Below are 18,559 nucleotides of genomic sequence, written 5' to 3'. Positions count from 1 at the left end.
GTGAAAAAGGTTAAAAAATTGTCTGTTTCTTATTTAACAAAAGCCTATCAGAGTAAAGAAACAGCACAAGACAGAGTCAACTGCAACATTTTGAACAAAACCAACTTGACGTTAAATGCTAATTATAAATTTTAATTTTTATTAAATATATTTTATAATATTCACAACAAATTGAAATTAACAAGCATGATATGCTGTTAGAAAAATCTTATACATGGTTCCCATTCAATTTAAGAAAAAAAAATCATTGACTCTTCCAGGTATAGCAGGTAAATTTCATTGAAAATTGACCATATTTTATCTATACAAAGCTATTTTTATCAGAAAACTTTGATCTTTTTCATATTTGTAATGCCAAATATTAGAGTTTGTGAGAAAAAAAAAAAAAAAAAAATATTGAATGATGATGGAAATGTAGCAATTTGTCTAAAATGTGAAATTTTTATAACATAAAATTGCAATAGATGTTAGAATTATTTAACTTGAATCTCAGCAACTGATTACTGTTACTGGCAATTCTAAGTTACGTTATTTTCCAGGAATAATGCAGGAATTTTTCAGATTTTTGTAAAAAATTGCCACTTTCCCTGACTATTTAATACTGCTTCTAAAAATCAAAAGAAAATTCCCAGACAATTCCAGGTATTATCCATTCTCCCTGACTCATGCCATAGCATCAAAAACATTTAGTGAACGTTATGAACATATAGCATGTAAAGCAATGTCATAAAAAAATTTTGCTTGTAGACTACAATAAAATTGAAAATAATAAGTATTCATTCATAAAATTTATGTTAAAAATCATGATAATTCTACACTTGGAACTAAATGAAAAATATAAGGTTCTGTTAACCAAATACAGATTTAATGTATGTTATGTTAATAGAATAAAAAGAAGAATGTTCAATACACTTTGCGTATATTTTTAAATACAGCGAAATCTCCAAGAAAGACCACCTCTGTGTTGAGACCTCCTCTATTTACGATCACTTTAGGGAGGCACAGAGTTTTCTCCTTAGACTCTGTGTAGATGTTAAGCTTTAAGAGAGACCATCAAAATCTCTCACAGCAACCGGGAAAACCTTCGCCCAAATACAGAAAAGGTCAAATAAGAAAACACGAAAAATTTCAAAATAAAAAAATATTAACAAAACAAATAATAAGTGAATTCAAATGTATTCAAAATATTTGGGTGAGGCTCTTATTTAGAGAGCTCTTCTTCATGACTATTGAAAGATATTGACAACCTCGTGTTACACTCGGAGTGTACTAAAGATGATGTTATCAATGATTTAGTTCTGGAGTTAAAAGTTAAATTAGAAAAAAAAAGTTCTTTTAGAAAAAACTAAACATCTCAAACAAATAAACATATAATTTTTTAAAATAAATTATTTTTTATGATATAAAATTAAATGCGAGCTCCAACAAAAAACATAATTGCTTATTTAAGTCATATAAAACTTTAAACAAACCAATTTTTCAAACATAATTTCAATTTCAAAAATAACACACGTAAATAAAATAAAATTTTGAACAATAATTAAAAGTAAATTATGTTTTCCAATCTATTCATTTAAATATAAATAAAAATATCAATTCAACCTGTGTAGCCAGTAATCTGGGATGCTCCAATTTTTGAACCTTTCTTCCAAGATAATATTACAGATGTTTCTGTAATGTTTGAAGGAGAAGGTTTTGATGGGGGACTTGGGAATGTTGAAGGATCAGGCATTCTGTGAAATATAACATTTGGGTTCCTGGGAGCTGTAAAAAGATTTTTTTTTAATAATTTGTGCAGTAACAAAAGGCAATGAAAAAAAATAGAAATGTAATAACAGTTTATTATTTCCAGCGAAACAATATAGTAATATATAACCGTACACAATATAATAACTAATAAAAGTTACGACTTAGACATATTATGACCGTTTGAATTTTAGATACATTGCATTTTATTGTCGAAAAATAGTCTAATATTGAAATTATCTCTGGATGTGTTCATATATATATATATATATATATATATATATATATACACACACACAATATGAGTAAATCCAGTAATTTTATTTTTCAGAAATATAAATATCTGCATGTAAAAATATATGAAAAGTTACTATAGTAAAAAAGTAATTAACTTAGGAAATTTTTATGATAACTATTTCATTGTTTACACCAGTGTTCCATAAACTATTTTAACCAAATCCTTACCAAAAACTGAGTATTTTATTTTTTATGAGAAAATTGTTATTCAATTTGCGTTAATCAAAAATAAAAAGGTATAAATGCAAAAAATATTAAACTTAAATTTTTTTTTTTGACAAAACGTAATAATAAATATCAAGACTTAAATGAGATAAAAAGATTTTTGAATGGGAAAAGGTTGAAATTATTGGTAAAAACTTTAACACTTACGAGTCTGTGCTTCGCCACTTTTAATGTTATTAAGAAACAAAAAATACATATCATGCACTCTTTTTTATAAATAAAACTTCTGTAACTAAAGTTTTTAATAATTATACCTATTTGTTTCCGTTAAGCATAGGTTCTTTAAAAAAATAACAATAATAATGACTTGTATCACAGACCATTTCGAACTCTTTCACAGATAACTGGTTTAAGTAGAAATACTTATTAGTGATAATTGAATATACGTTAATCTAATTTTTCTTCTCATTGTGAGACTTACAAGCAACTTTAAGAGTGGCACTCCAAGATGTTTCCCCACTCTCACTTGAAGCTGTGCAAGTATAAAGACCGGAATCTTCTGGTTGAACAGCTGGAAATGAAATAAACAGAATGCATTAAATAACTCATAAAATCCAATACAATATACATATTTATATATAAGCTGAGAAAAAACTTAGAACCTAGTAATATGCAAAATTCTATAATAATGGAAAAATTTTAAAATATAATAAATACCTACATATTTGCTTTGCTTTAAAAAAGAAAATAGCGGTTTCATTTGATAACAATTGGTGAGTTGACTTTAAAACGAATTAAAATAAAAATGGAATGAGTGAAATGTTTTATTAACTGGGTTTTTTTTTCCACTAAAATAACAGAGCTCTATTTCATCACAATAATAGGGCCCAAGTGATCAAATCAAATTAACATTAGCAGCCCTATAGCTCAAAACAGTATCATCATAAATAAATGATAATAGCCTAAAATAGAGGTTCCTAATTTTCCTCGGCTATGGAACCCTAAAAGATCATCCTTCTTACATGGAACATCGACTTTATAAATAAGGTCAAAAACGAGAGCATTAACCTATAAAAGACTACTCAATTTTGAAAATATTTAATTACAGAAATGAAGTTTTTTCCTCCTTTTATTATTAATAGTCTTAGGTTTTATATCTGACAGTTAATTTTATAGTCCCAAAGCTGTATATAGTCTAGTTATAAATTTGTTTGTGGTGTATATACATAAGCTGAAAATGAATACAATATTATGATGTAGATCCACTAAGTCTCATTAATAGGATATATAAATATAACAGTGCAAAATAAAGTTAATATTCACTATTTTTAAGCATTAACCATGTTGGTTTTTCTTATATTTGCGAATCAGTACTTACAATCAATTTGCAACGTTCCTGAATCAAGGATGACAAATCTGGGATTACTGGACTGTAAAGGAGAAGCATCTGAATACCATCTTATGATTGGTGGAGGTTCACCAGTAGCCTCACAAGGTAGCATGGCTACAGTATTTAAGGGTAAAGTTTGATTAGCAGGTCCTAGTTTTATGACAGGGGCAGGTAGATCTCCTATAGCTATAAATAGTTAATAAGATAATTATTAATTCAAATCACATAAAACAAATATTCATAATAAGTGATATTTGGCGATTTGTGTAGTAATAGTAATACTTTATATTTCATTTGAGATGTAATTAATTTTCTTTACAAATTCATGTGTTCTTTGCAAATCTATATAGGATAATGTTGCTACATAGGATAATGCAACAACCAATAAAAAAAAACTAACCTAAAATCAAAATTTTATCAATTTTCTAAAAATAAAACATTTAAAAATCGTCTCTATCAGTTAAAAAATAAAAATAGAATTAAGGTAAAATTTACTTTTAAGTGATTAAAATTTTTTCTCTCACCAAAATATAATTTAAATGCTTATGACCCTAAATTTTGTTTTCATATGCCATTTGTTTGTTATGGATATAACTAGAAAAAATAAAATTATGGTAATTATTTCCATTCATGTTTTTAGAAATTGTTACTGTCCTAGGGTACAAAACTTTTACCAAACCGCTGCCATTTTACATTTCTAAATTATAACTAGTTGTGTTTAAAAATGGATATTTTGTACCAAAACTTACTTTCCAATGCACATTTCCATTTGCATGGTTTAAAAATTGTTTCGCCCCATTATACATACTTATACACTTAAACTAGGTAATAATATTTTGATCTTATTTAACAGTTTATCCAAAATCATAACTTCTTTCAATTGAAAAAAAATTACCTGTAACTTCCAAATAAGCTTTAGTCATTGAAGATCCAATGCCGGAAAGAACTGAACAAATATAATAACCATCATCTTCTTTTCTGACACCAGATATTGTTAGAGTTCCTTCTCGATTGACAGCAAATCGTCCATAGGATCTTTCAGGAAACATTAAAACCTAAAGAGAAGTTCAATAGATAATTTTTAGATTCATGTAAAGATAAAATTAAATGTAGAGTTGATTAGATGATAATTGTAAGGAGAAAAAACATGAGGCATAAAAATTCAAAATAAATTTAAAAATTGACATTTGTAAATGTAAATGCTGTTATGATTAACACTATTAGAATTAGAAAATGTATAATAATGATAAAAATATATTTGTTTTTTAATGATAAGACCAATCCAAGTCAAAATCTCAATAAGATGGTAATTAAGCCTTCACGTTTCTTAAGAAAAATGGCTTATTAACATAAATATTGATTAAATCCAGAAGCTTTTAACCAGAAGAGTGTTAAAACCCAGTAAACCCAATAAAATCCCAGATCAAGAAATCAAATATTAAGTCTTGTGAATCAAATAACACATTTAAATTTCTTGAATCAAATTAGAATTTATAAAACATTATTATCAGAATTTGTTAATTTAAAGCAGCTTAATTTAAATCAACCTAAAAATTTACAAAGCATTCAGACACTTTGGATTTCTTAACATTGCAAATAGTATTTCAGTAGCTTAAGATTGCCTTTTCTTTAAATGTGATTTTTTTTTAATAAATGATGGGTATTTAAAATTATTCTATATAGAAATATTTATAAAAATAATACATAAAGCACAATTATTTATTTTGTCACAGCTAATATTAAAAAAAAAAAAAAAAATTGCTTTCAAGTTGTAATTTATAACACAATTCTATTTCATTTTCAATTCATTTTAATCATGCATCACTATAAAATAATTTTTAATACAGCAACATTATTTGAATTGCATTGTTATGATTTTATTTTTAATAATATTTTACTTATTATTACATTTATAAAATTTAATTAATTATAAATTTAAATCTTTAAAATATTTCAAAAAAAATCTGATTTAAATAAAAAGAAATGCTTTAAATCAGAGAGATCAGATTTTTTTGATTATTTAAAAAAATAGTATAACCCCTGCTTATTATAGAACGAAATGTAAACTCGTGTTTTGAATGATAAATTGATCGAATCATGATCTACGGGATTTAAAAAATGTTTTTAGCTATAAAATGGGCAAAACGATGAATCGTTACAACTAATAATACTGCTATAATTATGCATTATCATTAATACTAATTATTGTACTAAAAACGTAAAGTGACATTAAAAAATTATTTCAGTTTTAAAAAGTAGTATAACATTAATACCTGATTTCCTTCTTTAGTCCAAAATATTGAAGGTGGTGGATTTCCAGTTGCAGCACATTCAAATTTAGCTATTCCATTTAATCCAATCCTCTGATCCTTGGGTCGTGAAAGAAAATTAGGGCGAGCTAGAGAAAGAAATAGAACTATAAGTAGAAGCAGACTATAAAAATGTAAAGCAAATGAATTAAATCTAATAACAAATTAACAGCCTAATAATAAACTAAAAATTTTTGACTCGTTTACTAATTGAAGATACCTAAGAGGACATGTGACCAACCTCATACAACTCACTGTGTCGAAAAACTTTAGCAAATGTCATTAATTAAAATAAACTTTTAAATGGCAATTAATATTACAGCTAATTCAATAACAAATACTCTTCTCCTAACTGAACCTGAATGTTTCCTTTTCACACATCTTCTGCAAAAAGTTCAAACAATTTTTACAAAACAAGCTAAAAAATGTGTACAAAATAATAAAGAACATAAATATTGAAAAAAAAACTTTTTTATTATTAATGGTTTAAATATAATATAAAAAATAATAAATGATAAGAATTTTTTTTTCTATAGATTTGTTTAATCTTCTATTGTTTCGGAAATTCCTCTAAATGAATGCAATTCTGAAACAGTTATATCCAGGGGTGCCACTCTGAAAAAATTTCAAGACTGAACTTATTTTTTGACCAAATAATACTGTCTAGTGTTGTTTACCAAACTTTTAGAAATTTATAGCTCTCTGACACCAAAATTTACCTTTCTATGATAATAGCCTACATATTAAATGCATCATTTGATTATTTTTTCTAAAATTTTTTTTCTTTACTATTTTATGTTTTTTTAGCTAACAAAACGAAAATAACAGCTAAACTTGTATATTTTTTTACAACTATTACTGAACAACCTGAAACCATTCAAATCTATTCTTCACTTCACCGTTACTTTTTTTTCTAGCACTATAATTTCTTATTTAAAAAAGTAATTTTGATTTAACTTTGGCCAGCATGACAATAGGTTAGGGTGGGGGAAGCAAACTCGAGCAGATTTGGATTCAGCAAAAGTACAAATTTAATAACACAAGTAGATGAAGTTCAATCGATCCCATTTGTCAAGGCTTTAAGAATAAGATTTAGTGAAGCTGACAAAAAGAAGATAAATAAAAGTCCTGACATCATTACCATATCATATGCTTTCATTAAGATAAATTTTTTTTTTTTTTAAATTTCTAAGGGAAAAAAAAGTAAATTTAATTTAATTGATAGAATTTATTAGTCCATTGATTCTTCTCAAGACTGATTTCAGTCCCCAGGACTGAAGAGTGGCACCCATGGTTATATCTCTCTGGCTTTGTAAAATGAAATTTAGCTTGATGTCAGCTTTAGCTTACCATGTCAAAATTAAAAACTCTTCATATTTTACACATTAAGTTTAATTTCAAATTTTAGTAATTTTCAATATGTCTCTCTGCTTTAAATTTTGTTTATGGTTTTAATTTATTATTTAGTAAGGTAGAAAAATGACGATTTTCTTTTATATTATTGTTAATCTGTATATTATTGTTGATAATTTAATCTTTCTAATATTATGTACCACTGCTGTTCTAAACATGCTAATCCTCTTAACTTTATTATTGTATCCTAAATTCTAATTCAGAGAAAAAAGAATAAAGCAGCAAACATTAAAACAATTATTACCCATATGAAAAAATCTATAAACTTCAATGGGCAAAACGATGAATGAACACTAAGTATGGAAGCAAGATTAGAGTTATTATGAATGAACACTAAGTATGGAAGCAAGATTTGAGTTAAATTTTACAAAGTATTGTAACTGATACAGAAATCATTCTTATCTGCAACCAATTTTGAGATTTCGCTAGAAATAAACATTTAAACTTTGTTTAGATAAAGGAATTCTAATTTTTGTAGACTAAAATTTTCAAAGTCATGTACTAAGAATTATTTGAACTACTCTTAACAATTATACATACAATGCATTTTAGAAAGAGATTTAAACTGTTGGTATCTGTAAATTAAGTTACAAAATAAATAAATGAACTTACAATGAACAGTCAAAGAAACTTCGGATGAAATTGTTCCCACTGAGTTTTCAGCTTCACATACATAAGTACCCTCATCAATAATGCTTGCATTTTTAATAATCAAACTACTGTCTTTGGAAACTTCAGCTCTATTTTGCAAAAAAAAAAAAAAATCAGATCATATTGAACTATTACATACATAAAAGATATATACATGGCTGAAAAAGTCAACGCAAAGAAATAGTCAAAACTTACCTTCCAGGTGCAATTTTATTGTCTTTCCTTCTCCAAGTAATTGAAGGAGGTGGATCTCCTTCAACATCACAAGGAAAGGAAACATCAGCTCCAGATAATACAGTAAGATGTTCCGGCTCCTTCACAAAAAATGGTTTCACTGACAAGAACAAAAGTTATTATTAAAAATTAGAGTAGTTTTCAATAAGGTTTAAAAGTTTCTTTTAACAGTAATGTTTAAGCTACTTTTTTTTCTCTTAATTTATATGAAAATCAGTGGGTTTCCAAACTTCTACGCTTTCTCCTCTCGACCAAACTCAACTGAAGAAGAGGTGGAGATAAAAAAATAAAATTCTAACTACACTTTTAATCCTCTTTATTAACTTTTCTCAGATAGTCTGATGGCAGACATTTACTCTGCTTGGCAGTAGCTTTCAATGCATGTAAAATACAAGGCTGCCACCCAATCAGAATAGGAGAAAGAAAATGTGGGGTATTTTAGATTCCTTCTATATATTATCTATATATTTTTATATATATTCTTATATAAAAATTATTCTATATATTTTTATATAAAAAGGTATCGTGCTATAGAATAATACTATATCATTAAAAAAAATATCAAGAAAATGCAAATTGAAAATCTATATACCTAAAATCCAAGATGGTGAGGGTCAGAGCCTCTTAGGAAATTATATAAATCAATTGTTTAAAAATTAAGTATGCACAAAAATAAATTTAAAAATTCAACAAAAAATAAAATCAATACGTGGAAAGCAACAAATTGGGGGGTGACATTAAAGAGTGTACCCCTAATTCAAAAATTTTTAGAGACATTAAGAAATGTGCAACTAAAAAAGTTACAACATATAATTTTTTAACTAGATATATCATATGTTTGGAATTCATTTGTTGAAGTTTGTATGCTTAAAAACCAAAAATGGCTATACTGCATCAAACAAAGTTTAAAAGTAACTACTATTATTTATTTATTCTTAAGTAAAGAATATAATCTTACTGTCTTCTTGAGCTATAATAAATTTAAGTTACATTAACTGTCTAAATATTAGAAAGCAGAAGCAAATAAAATCATAGAATATTTATTGACGTACCATTATTTTTTTTCTCTTTATTAATTTAACTTTCTAACATTTTGTGCTAAATTCATTGATATTTTAAGCATATATTTTTTTTTACATTACTATATCATCTGCTAATAGGAGTTATTAAATTGAAAATTCCAAAAATACTTCTTATCTTTCATTTAAAGTTAGTAGCCAGACTTTTCAACAAAAAATAAGCACCTTTCAAGCACTCAAAAATTTTTTTAAATCACTTTCCAAAAAAAATAAAAAATCATAATTAGGATCTGTACAGTAATAAAAATTATTTTTTTCTATCTTTTAAAGTTCGTTATTTTAAAATCATAAAATCAATAAAATTCAAAAACATTTTCTTTACATAATCATAATAACAACTAGTTTCTGATAAATATTGCACAGATAATTGTGAACATCATGCATTTTTTTGTAATTTATGACGACAATCGATATGGCAAAGAAAAAATTTCTTTTTAAAAGCTAGAAAATTAAGCACCTTTTACAAACCCCGAATAAAAAAAGCACCTTTAAGGGCTTTTAGAAAACTTAAATCAAAAATAAGCACCTTTAAGCAATTTAAGCACTATGCACCATGTAATATACTTAGAAAGTTACAAAAAAAAGTCAAAAATGAAAATACTAAATAAACAAAATACCATGGACTGCCATATGGACAGGCAGGGATTCTCTGATTCCAGCCATGTTTTCCGCAACGCATGCATACCTCCCCTCATCACTCTGACGAACTTCAGATATAACAAGGTTTCCAGGTGGTACAATGCGAATTCTACCTTTTCCTGTATTAATGACTTCTCCATCTTTGCGCCATCGCACAGTAGGTTCAGGATGTCCTTTGGGAGGAACACACTCAAGAGTCGCAATTTCTCCAACAGCAGCAGCAACAGCTTTTGGAACAACTCGAAAATCTTCTCTGAGTACTAAAGAATAAAAGTTTATGTTTAGTATATCCTAAGTAAGTTACAAAACAAAAGACTTCAGAAAGTTTATAAATATCAAAGAAATCTTAAACTTAGTTATGAAATAATCACCAAAAATTATGGGAAAAAAATCTATTTAACATACTAAAAGTAGTATTTTAAAATTTTGCTAAAACTGTACTCTGAATTTTATAAATAACAAAATTTGAAACAGAAATTCCTTACCAATAATCAGCAATTATAAATAAACTTGAAGTAATACATTTTCTTTTTAAGATTTCTGATTTACGGTCATTTAATTAAATTATAGCCATTGATTACAATGAAAATATATCAATAAATAAATATTTTTTAAGCATTATAAAGATGACCTTTTTTTGCAGTTTAGTTAGAGTTACCTTAAGTGTTTTGATATGTGGTATAATTATCTCAGTATGCATCTTTTCTTAGAATAGAATAATCAAAGCAGAACTATAAAAAAAAATCTATCAAGATTTCAAATATGAAAATTAAGGCAACTAAATAAAAATTCTCATTATTATAGCAGTTGTGACATTTTCGATGTTGGAAGTCGAGTGCAATTATGAAAAGTACATGTTGAATCAATTGAGAAAATGAAATATGTATTAGGTAAGATCAAATTTAAGCATAATGAACAGGCTCTTCGACATTTGTTTATTAAAATTATAAATTTGATTCGCTTCTAGCTGCTTATTTCTGTCTTGTACGGGACTTGATAGTTGGCAACAAAATATTTTACGAAAACAAAATAATAAAGTCTCAAAAGGTGGCGCTGAATTTCACGAATTTCTCAAATATTAAATTTCAGAGATTGTGATTGGATGATAAATTCTATAATTATATTAGAATACGATTTCTTAATTAGTCTTGATTTTATAAGTTTCATATCTAGATCGGAGGAGAGATTGAGTTTTCACATCAGTAACTCGTAAGCATTAAATTTGGGTAAAATATTATTAACTAGGAGGCTCCGCCCCCTGCTCGCTAACGCTCGCCAACCCCCGAGAATTGCTACGCAATCCTATGTGGTTCACGCCGTGAACCATGGCTCGCTGCGCTCGCTCGCCAATGAACACAATGTTCTAGCACAAAGACATAATAATTTATCATCAAAGACATAGTATTTTATCATCAAAGACATAGTATTGTACTTATGTAGAAGAATTCTACCAATATTCTTATTGACTTTTAAAAAAGTATATTAGCTATTTAGATTGAATATTTAGATATTATTAGAAAAAATCAAAACATTAGCTAAATAAGAAGCATATTAGCAAAATAAATTATCAAATGTTGCTTCACTAATATTCTGCATTTTAAAGCGTGAAAATTCAATGCATAAATAAACGCGAAATATAAAAAAATTCAATGCATTCAATACAAACACTTAAACGTTTTTTAGACGTTTAGGTAGCTCCCAGTAGAAAAATATCAATTCAACAGCGGCCTTTTAAAGCATTCTCACTTTGGGTATAATATGAAAAAAACACAACTACTTCGATTTAGTAGGAACAACATATGACGCAATGCTAAACGAATGGAATTTAGTTGTTGTTTATTTAGTTACTGTTATTAGTAGTTGTTATTTGTTTTAGTTGTTGTTGTTTATTTAGTTGTATTTAGTTTCAATAACTTTTCTTTATAATGCAATAAAGTCTGGCGAGCAGCTATTTAAACGATCGAACACTTCGTTTGTTTATTTGTGGCTTGAAGTTAGGCTCGCAGAAAATGCCGTTCATGGGTTAAATTTAGTAGGAACAACACAACCTGTGACGTAGGCTATATTATACCCAATTGAGTTTAAATTAAATATTGTCAAGTTTTCAGTGCATGAATCTGAATTGAACAACCTGATAATGCTCACTCTGGTTATTGTTATCTGGTTGCTCACTACATGCTCTTGCGCGCCGAATCCAATCAATTAAAAATGAAAACTGTTGCCGGCGCGAGAAAAGAAATATCATCGGTTTTATTGATACATACATACATACGTACGTATTAGCGTTTTATATAATATAGATTGTAGTTAATTTACGTCGCACTAGAGCTGCACAATGGGCTATTGGTGACGGTCTGGGAAACATCCCTGAGGATGATCCGAAGACATGCCATCACAATTTTGATCCTCTGCAGAGGGGATGGCACCCCTGCTTCGGTAGTCCGACGACCTGCACGCGAAGTCGAGCACTTTACGGTAGAACAGTTTAACGAGGTCCAATACCGCACACCCTCGGCCCCTACGCAGACTGATCCAAGTGCTCACCCACCCGCACACTGACCGTAGCCAGTGATGCTTGACCTCGGTGATCTGTTGGGAACCGTGTCTTAACGATCAGTCCACTGCGGGACATTATTAATTGCAAGTAAGTTTTTGCGATGCTCAAGAATCGTAATTGTAAAGTATTACTCGCAGCTATTGGTCCCTTGTAGTTATGATTACAATTGCAGTTCAAATGTATGAATGCTTGTAATCCAAATTAAAAATTAAGTTAAATCCTATAAAATAGAAAAAAAAAAGACATAATAGTTTGGACCTATTTTTACAGTTCATTTGTTGGAACAAAGATTTAAAAATTACTCAATTAGATTATTATATTTGTATTTTGATATGCTTTTTGAAAAATTTTCTAAAATGCTATTTGTTCTGTGTTTTTATCTGAAGCAGAGTAACTTAGTATTTTCTCAGGATTTTTGAAAATTATAAAAAAAATATTTAGGAAATTGCACCAATACATATTTTTAAATTTAACTACATAATACACAATTATAAATTATCAATATTAAAACTGCAAAATAAATATTTAGTAACTTTATTGTGTGGTACGTTTCTTTTTACACTTAGTTAAGAAATTTAGGACAATTTTATGGCTTATCTTGTAAGTTTAAATAAGTTTCGAATGTAGTAACGTCAATATATGAAATTCGGCATACTCTAGCATGCCTAAAATCCATCGGGAAAGTATGAAATGATTAAAAAAAATTTAATACAAATGACAAAAAGATATACCTATGCGTATTGATAAGAAATTCTAATTCCCTATTCCCTTTTAACGGATTTAAAAATAGGATGCCGTGAACTTAAATAAAATGACGTAAGACAACAGCTGGTAGACGCGCGCATTTTATGGGGCGACGTTGGTATTAGCGTTCACAATAAATATCAACTCAAATGAAGGTAGACATACGTGAACACATAATGTAGGAATAAAAGGAGGAGGGACAAAATGGGGACACGAAAAAAGCACCCACGTAAAAAAATTTGAAGGGGGTCACATATCGCCAACAACAGATTTGAAGAGACTTAAAGAGCTGTATCAACAGTACTCTTGGGGGCGTCATGACTTATTCCAGAATAAGACAAGAAAAAGAACTATAAAAATTTATCTTTCTCAGTAAATGGAAGTATTTCGTAGGGGATGTGTCTTCTGTCATTCTGTCCCTCTTTTAAGGGAGAATGGTTAATGCGGGTGCGAACAGAAAAATCCAAGATACCCAAGAGGGTACTGTTCTCAATTTTTTAAGTTAGTATAAAAATAAAAAAAAATTTCGAAAAAAACAACAACTTAATTTTAATTGTAAGAGAAAATAAACTAAAAATACAAGACGAAAAATTTAATCACACAAAAATCTTCCAAAATTTAAATGCTTTAAAGTTATGCAACAATTTTTTCCTCACTAAATTTTAATTCTCATGATAGATAATTTTTAAGTACAAATCTGGATTAAAATTTTAAGAAGTCAAGGTTACTAAGCAATGTAAAATAAATACCTCATAGCGAAGGTTATCAAGACACTGTATGTACGATTACATTTGCGAAAATCTACGCAATATAAAACTTTCTCCAAAAAAATTTATACAAAATAAATTGTGAAGAAGATAAATGATTACGTGCAACGAAAGCGAAATTTCATAAGATAAAAATAACACAGTTTTCCATTTTTTTATTGCAGAAGAGAAAATGTTTCGAGTTTAAATAAGTTTTTTAAGTCTGAAACATACCACAAAACAACAATGATTGCAATTGTGATACATCAAAATAGAAAAATTAAAATAGAATTAAAATAGAAAAAAGTTTTTCCTTAAGTTAAACTTAACAGAGAAATCGTTTATTTAAATATTTTTAAATGAATATTGAAAACGTTTGAAAAAATATTATGAGTACAATTAGGCGCAAATCGCATCTTAAAATAATTTACACAAATATTCTGAATTATTATTTTTCCGGCCGGGCTGTGAAGTGGTCAGGGAGCTGACTTCAAGTCAGAAAGGTCATTAGTTCGAATCCCGGATAAGGCATGGATTTTTTTCATTCTCTGTACTATCTGTCTTTACTGTGGGAGCAGCGTTGGTTCATCAAATATGGTACCCCTGAAAGAGTGGCCAATAAATCTGCCCTACTAATATGGTCCACCTAATGTGGTACCCCTGAAAGAGTAGCCAATAAATCTGCCCTACTGATATGGTCCACCTAATGTGGTACCCCTGAAAGAGTGGCCAATAAATCTGCCCTACTGATATCTGAATGACGAGTGTCAATTGGATGGCCATTGGGAAAAAAATCATTTATCTTCTGCTTTACAATGTTATTAAATATAACCTAAGCGAACAACACTTATAGTTTGAAATATTTTTGAAGTTAAAAGCGTTTTTATAATTTTGCCAAATTAATTCTGTTTCCAAAAATAATATATTATATTTCTACAAATAATATATTCCTACTTAAGTATTTAGAAGGGGATATACAAATATGATTCGACTCACTAACAATTACATACAATAGCTGAAATCTCATTTATAATACAGTAATTAAATGAATAATCCCAAGAAACTGAAGAAATATTTGATGATTATGATTTAAAACTTAATTTGATTCAAAATATTAAAGATAGTAATTAAAGTCGAAATGTTTCGAGTGTTTAAGAATAGACGCCCATTCCAAATACTCACCAGACGGGAATAAAGGAAACAAAATTAATTTGAAACAGAAAACGTTAAGCTGCCAACAAAAATTAGGATGAAAAACAAGACTGAAAAAAAAAGCGCTGTAACCGAGAGTGAAAAAAGTGAAAAAACAAAAATAAAAAAATACAGAGGCAAATCAAGACAAAATTTATTTCCAAGCGCTATGGAGAGGTGGTAACAGGGCTAAAGAACTCATGTCATTAACAAGGGAATCGGCAGTCGCATTGAAGATTCTAAGGCACCAATGTAAGCTGATAAAAAGAATTTTAGCATTACCGAAATCGAAATTAAATTTACGTTCTGTCTAACCGTCATTTTGAGTTTCAAAGAATCTAAAATTAAATAAATACAAAACTAAATAAAGATGCACAATGGTTGTATTTATATTTACTTATTATAATTTTAATTATTATAATTCGCAATCAGTGAACTATAATTTGTTTAGCAAAAAAAGTTTGTTTACATTAGCAAGGAATTGGATCACGCAGACAAGTCAGTTTGGCAGAAATCGAATAAAGTTTTATCAATTTACAATGTATGAAACAAAAGGTGATACAATCATTAAAAAGGTTGTAAACGCATTATAATTTAGAGGATAAAACATAAAATTTATCACTCTCTCAGTCATAAAATTTTTTTATCACAAATCTTTTCATCAATCTTTACACAATGTGTCAAAGACAAACGATACAATTAAACAATTCCGGGAGTCCCCCATTTTTAGATAACTCTTATCATTCTAATTATCCCCCCCCCGATTCTTTCCCCATGTTTATTGAAATGGAATCCAATTAAGAGTCCGGGAGGTTAATGGCCAACGATTGACTACTTGTACGTGCTCAAAATTAACAGCTTCCCGGATAGTTATCTTTATATAACGCGTGTGAAACGCTCTCATGCAGCCTTTAATCACCATCAAGGGAAGGGGGGTCGAAATAGGTTCATTTAGACTACCTCCCCTTATGATAGGAAGCTGAAGCCGGCCCACAGCTGACGCTATTGAGGGTTGTTGTTTGTTACAAACGAGGACATCATCTGCTGGTGACGCCTACAAAAGTGCTTTCTTGGTATTTAATGAAAAGAATTTATGGGACAGCCGCTTTGAGAATAATACCGCTTCAAGCGAAATTTATAAATAGGGTGAGGATTTTCGGTAATGAGATCATATATATATATACCGATATAAAAAGATAAATAAATTTTAAAAACAATTGACGCATAATAATAATAATGCAAAACTCAATGTCAATATAAGTTCTTCATACATATAATTGAAAGTACTTCGGAATTCATCGAAAATTGGTTAGTCTATAAAAGTTGACCAGGTAAGGCTGATAGTATTGCGAACTTAAAACTAGCAATGCTAGTAATAATCTAAAAACTATTAAGTTAGTTAATAATTCATGAATAGAAATAAATTAAATTTTTTCACCAACTACTTTAGCTACCAACGATTAACTAATCATAAATACCACTTCATTTGCACAAATAACGAATTAATTAATTCAGAAAAAAATGAAACGATGCTAGATGGCGAATCAAATGTCCAAGAATAAATATTGTTATGTATTACTTTATCATTCATGATAAAACTGTCCAACCTGCACAGTGGATTAATTTGAGTTCAAATCTGCAACCTTATAATTTTCCTTAAGTGTTTCGGTTATTTGTCTTACTACTTTCTAAATGTATCTTAAATAATAAACTCAGTTTTATTTAATATTAAAAAAATAAAATAAAATAGAGTGAGAATTTTTAATAAAGGGGGAATTTAAAAAAGGGGAATTTTTAAAATAAGTGAAGAATAGCTTCGATTTTGATTAGTCATCAAATTCTTCATAAAGAGGAAGGTTGTGATTTTTTAACGACAGTCCACGGTTAAGCGCTAATTTACATCCTTTATATTTAATGTACAGCTATACAGATAGTCTTAAAATAGCAACAATATTTAAAAGCATGATTCCGAAAAAAAAATAATCTAATTTTACTTTAGTTATTTTCTGAGTAAAAATCAGAGATGTATATGGTCCATTAATAAATTTAAAAAAAAAAAAAAGTTTTCAACATCAATGTCAAGTAAACACCAATTCACTTAAAAAAATATTTATGAATCGTCGAAAAACGACTGACCTCCGTTGACTAAATTAAAACCAGTTTTGTACCTTTCGGAATTTAAATAGCCTATGCCCTGCTGTGTTCTAACATTTTTCGAATCGAACTCTGTTGGAAAATGCAATTTATTTTATTAGTGCACGCAGAGATATAGCACATCTCCTGGTATAACGATTTCTTTTCCTTGAAAATTTCTGTTTCACCCATCAATGAATCTCTTCACGTGTTATAGGGGGCTCCGTGATGTTTGTCACGTGATACACAACAGCCCCCAAAGAAAAATTCCGATTCAAAGCTTGCTTTTTATTTTATTTATTTTTTCCTCCCAAGATAGGGAAATAGAGCTTTCGAGGACCCTGGATGCAAACAAAGTGAGCGGGTCTGTTCAGACTTCGCCAATTTTAACAACAGATGACGCCCAACTGTAACAGATGTGAACCAAGAAATATAAATAAGAAAAGGAACGTTAAGTATACAGCATTTTATTTGAAATCCTGCTATGACTGTTAAAAAGGGCCCCCATAGTAAACAGCACCGTACGACGATACTTATTATGTGCAGAGATAAAGTATTGCATAGATAAAATGTTGCATGGATAGAAAGATTCTTCGAATATTTACAAGACGAAATAATTTCTTTCCTGCAATAGAGCAGCTAAAACATTTTACAGAAATTTTAGGAACAGAGAAAAATGCTATCCATAAATAAGGTATTTTTATTTGTGTTATTCTTCGTGAAATTTTTGTGGCTGTCTTTCGAAGGCTACGTTGTCATATGAAATGATGTTGTTGTTTTTTTCTTCCTTTTTTTTCGAATAATATGCTATTTTTAAAACTGCTGTGAGTTTGCAACATGACTGTTAGGTCAAGTTTAACCTATCTAACGCCAGGGTTGTCTATGCTTATTTTGAAAATTCCGCAAAACGCCAATATGGAGAAAAGCCACAGTTTAGTGAAACTGACAAGAGTTGGTGGTCTAATTTTTTGATGTTTGAAAACTTACTCCAATGATGTATTTACTATCTAGGCTTACAAAAATTTGCAAAAACTGAGAATAAGGCAGAGATTTTGATAATTTTCATCTTGATGGAAAAATGTCGCCAAATTGGCGATTTTTAAGAAAGTATATATAACTAAAATATTTAAGTAATTTGTCAGTTCCAAAGCCGAGGTTATTCCTCACGGCAAGATGATATACTTAGTTTAAAATTATCGCTTTGCTTCGAGTGTAAGGCACTTAAACTGTCGTTTTTTTACTACCCTTGGCAACGCAAGTGAACG

General features: G+C 28.7%; 1 protein-coding gene across 8 annotated transcripts in view; it reads right to left on the bottom strand.

Annotated features, from left to right (window-relative positions):
• The window catches only part of LOC107447205 (roundabout homolog 1), a 130,849-nt gene that overhangs the window by 19,939 nt on the left and 92,351 nt on the right, over nucleotides 1-18,559 (bottom strand). For 6 of the 8 annotated variants that reach the window (XM_087168003.1, XM_087168001.1, XM_087168002.1 and 3 more), the window contains exons 3-10: nucleotides 9,902-10,183; nucleotides 8,167-8,305; nucleotides 7,933-8,060; nucleotides 5,872-5,996; nucleotides 4,494-4,653; nucleotides 3,587-3,784; nucleotides 2,690-2,779; nucleotides 1,603-1,764 (exon numbers count right to left, since the gene is read on the bottom strand). In XM_087168003.1, the coding sequence (XP_087024129.1) occupies nucleotides 1,603-1,764; nucleotides 2,690-2,779; nucleotides 3,587-3,784; nucleotides 4,494-4,653; nucleotides 5,872-5,996; nucleotides 7,933-8,060; nucleotides 8,167-8,305; nucleotides 9,902-10,183 (1,284 nt within the window). Of the gene's footprint in view, nucleotides 1-1,602; nucleotides 1,765-2,689; nucleotides 2,780-3,586; nucleotides 3,785-4,493; nucleotides 4,654-5,871; nucleotides 5,997-7,932; nucleotides 8,061-8,166; nucleotides 8,306-9,901; nucleotides 10,184-10,581; nucleotides 10,889-18,559 lie in introns of those variants that run through there. The other 2 variants (XM_087168008.1, XM_087168007.1) reach the window with 2 other exon arrangements.

This window comes from Parasteatoda tepidariorum, chromosome 7 (assembly GCF_982258835.1).
Source record: "Parasteatoda tepidariorum strain Cologne lab strain chromosome 7, Ptep-v5.0, whole genome shotgun sequence".
In the NCBI taxonomy this organism is placed as follows: domain Eukaryota; kingdom Metazoa; phylum Arthropoda; class Arachnida; order Araneae; family Theridiidae; genus Parasteatoda; species Parasteatoda tepidariorum.
This window is presented reverse-complemented; position numbering and strand designations above follow the sequence as displayed.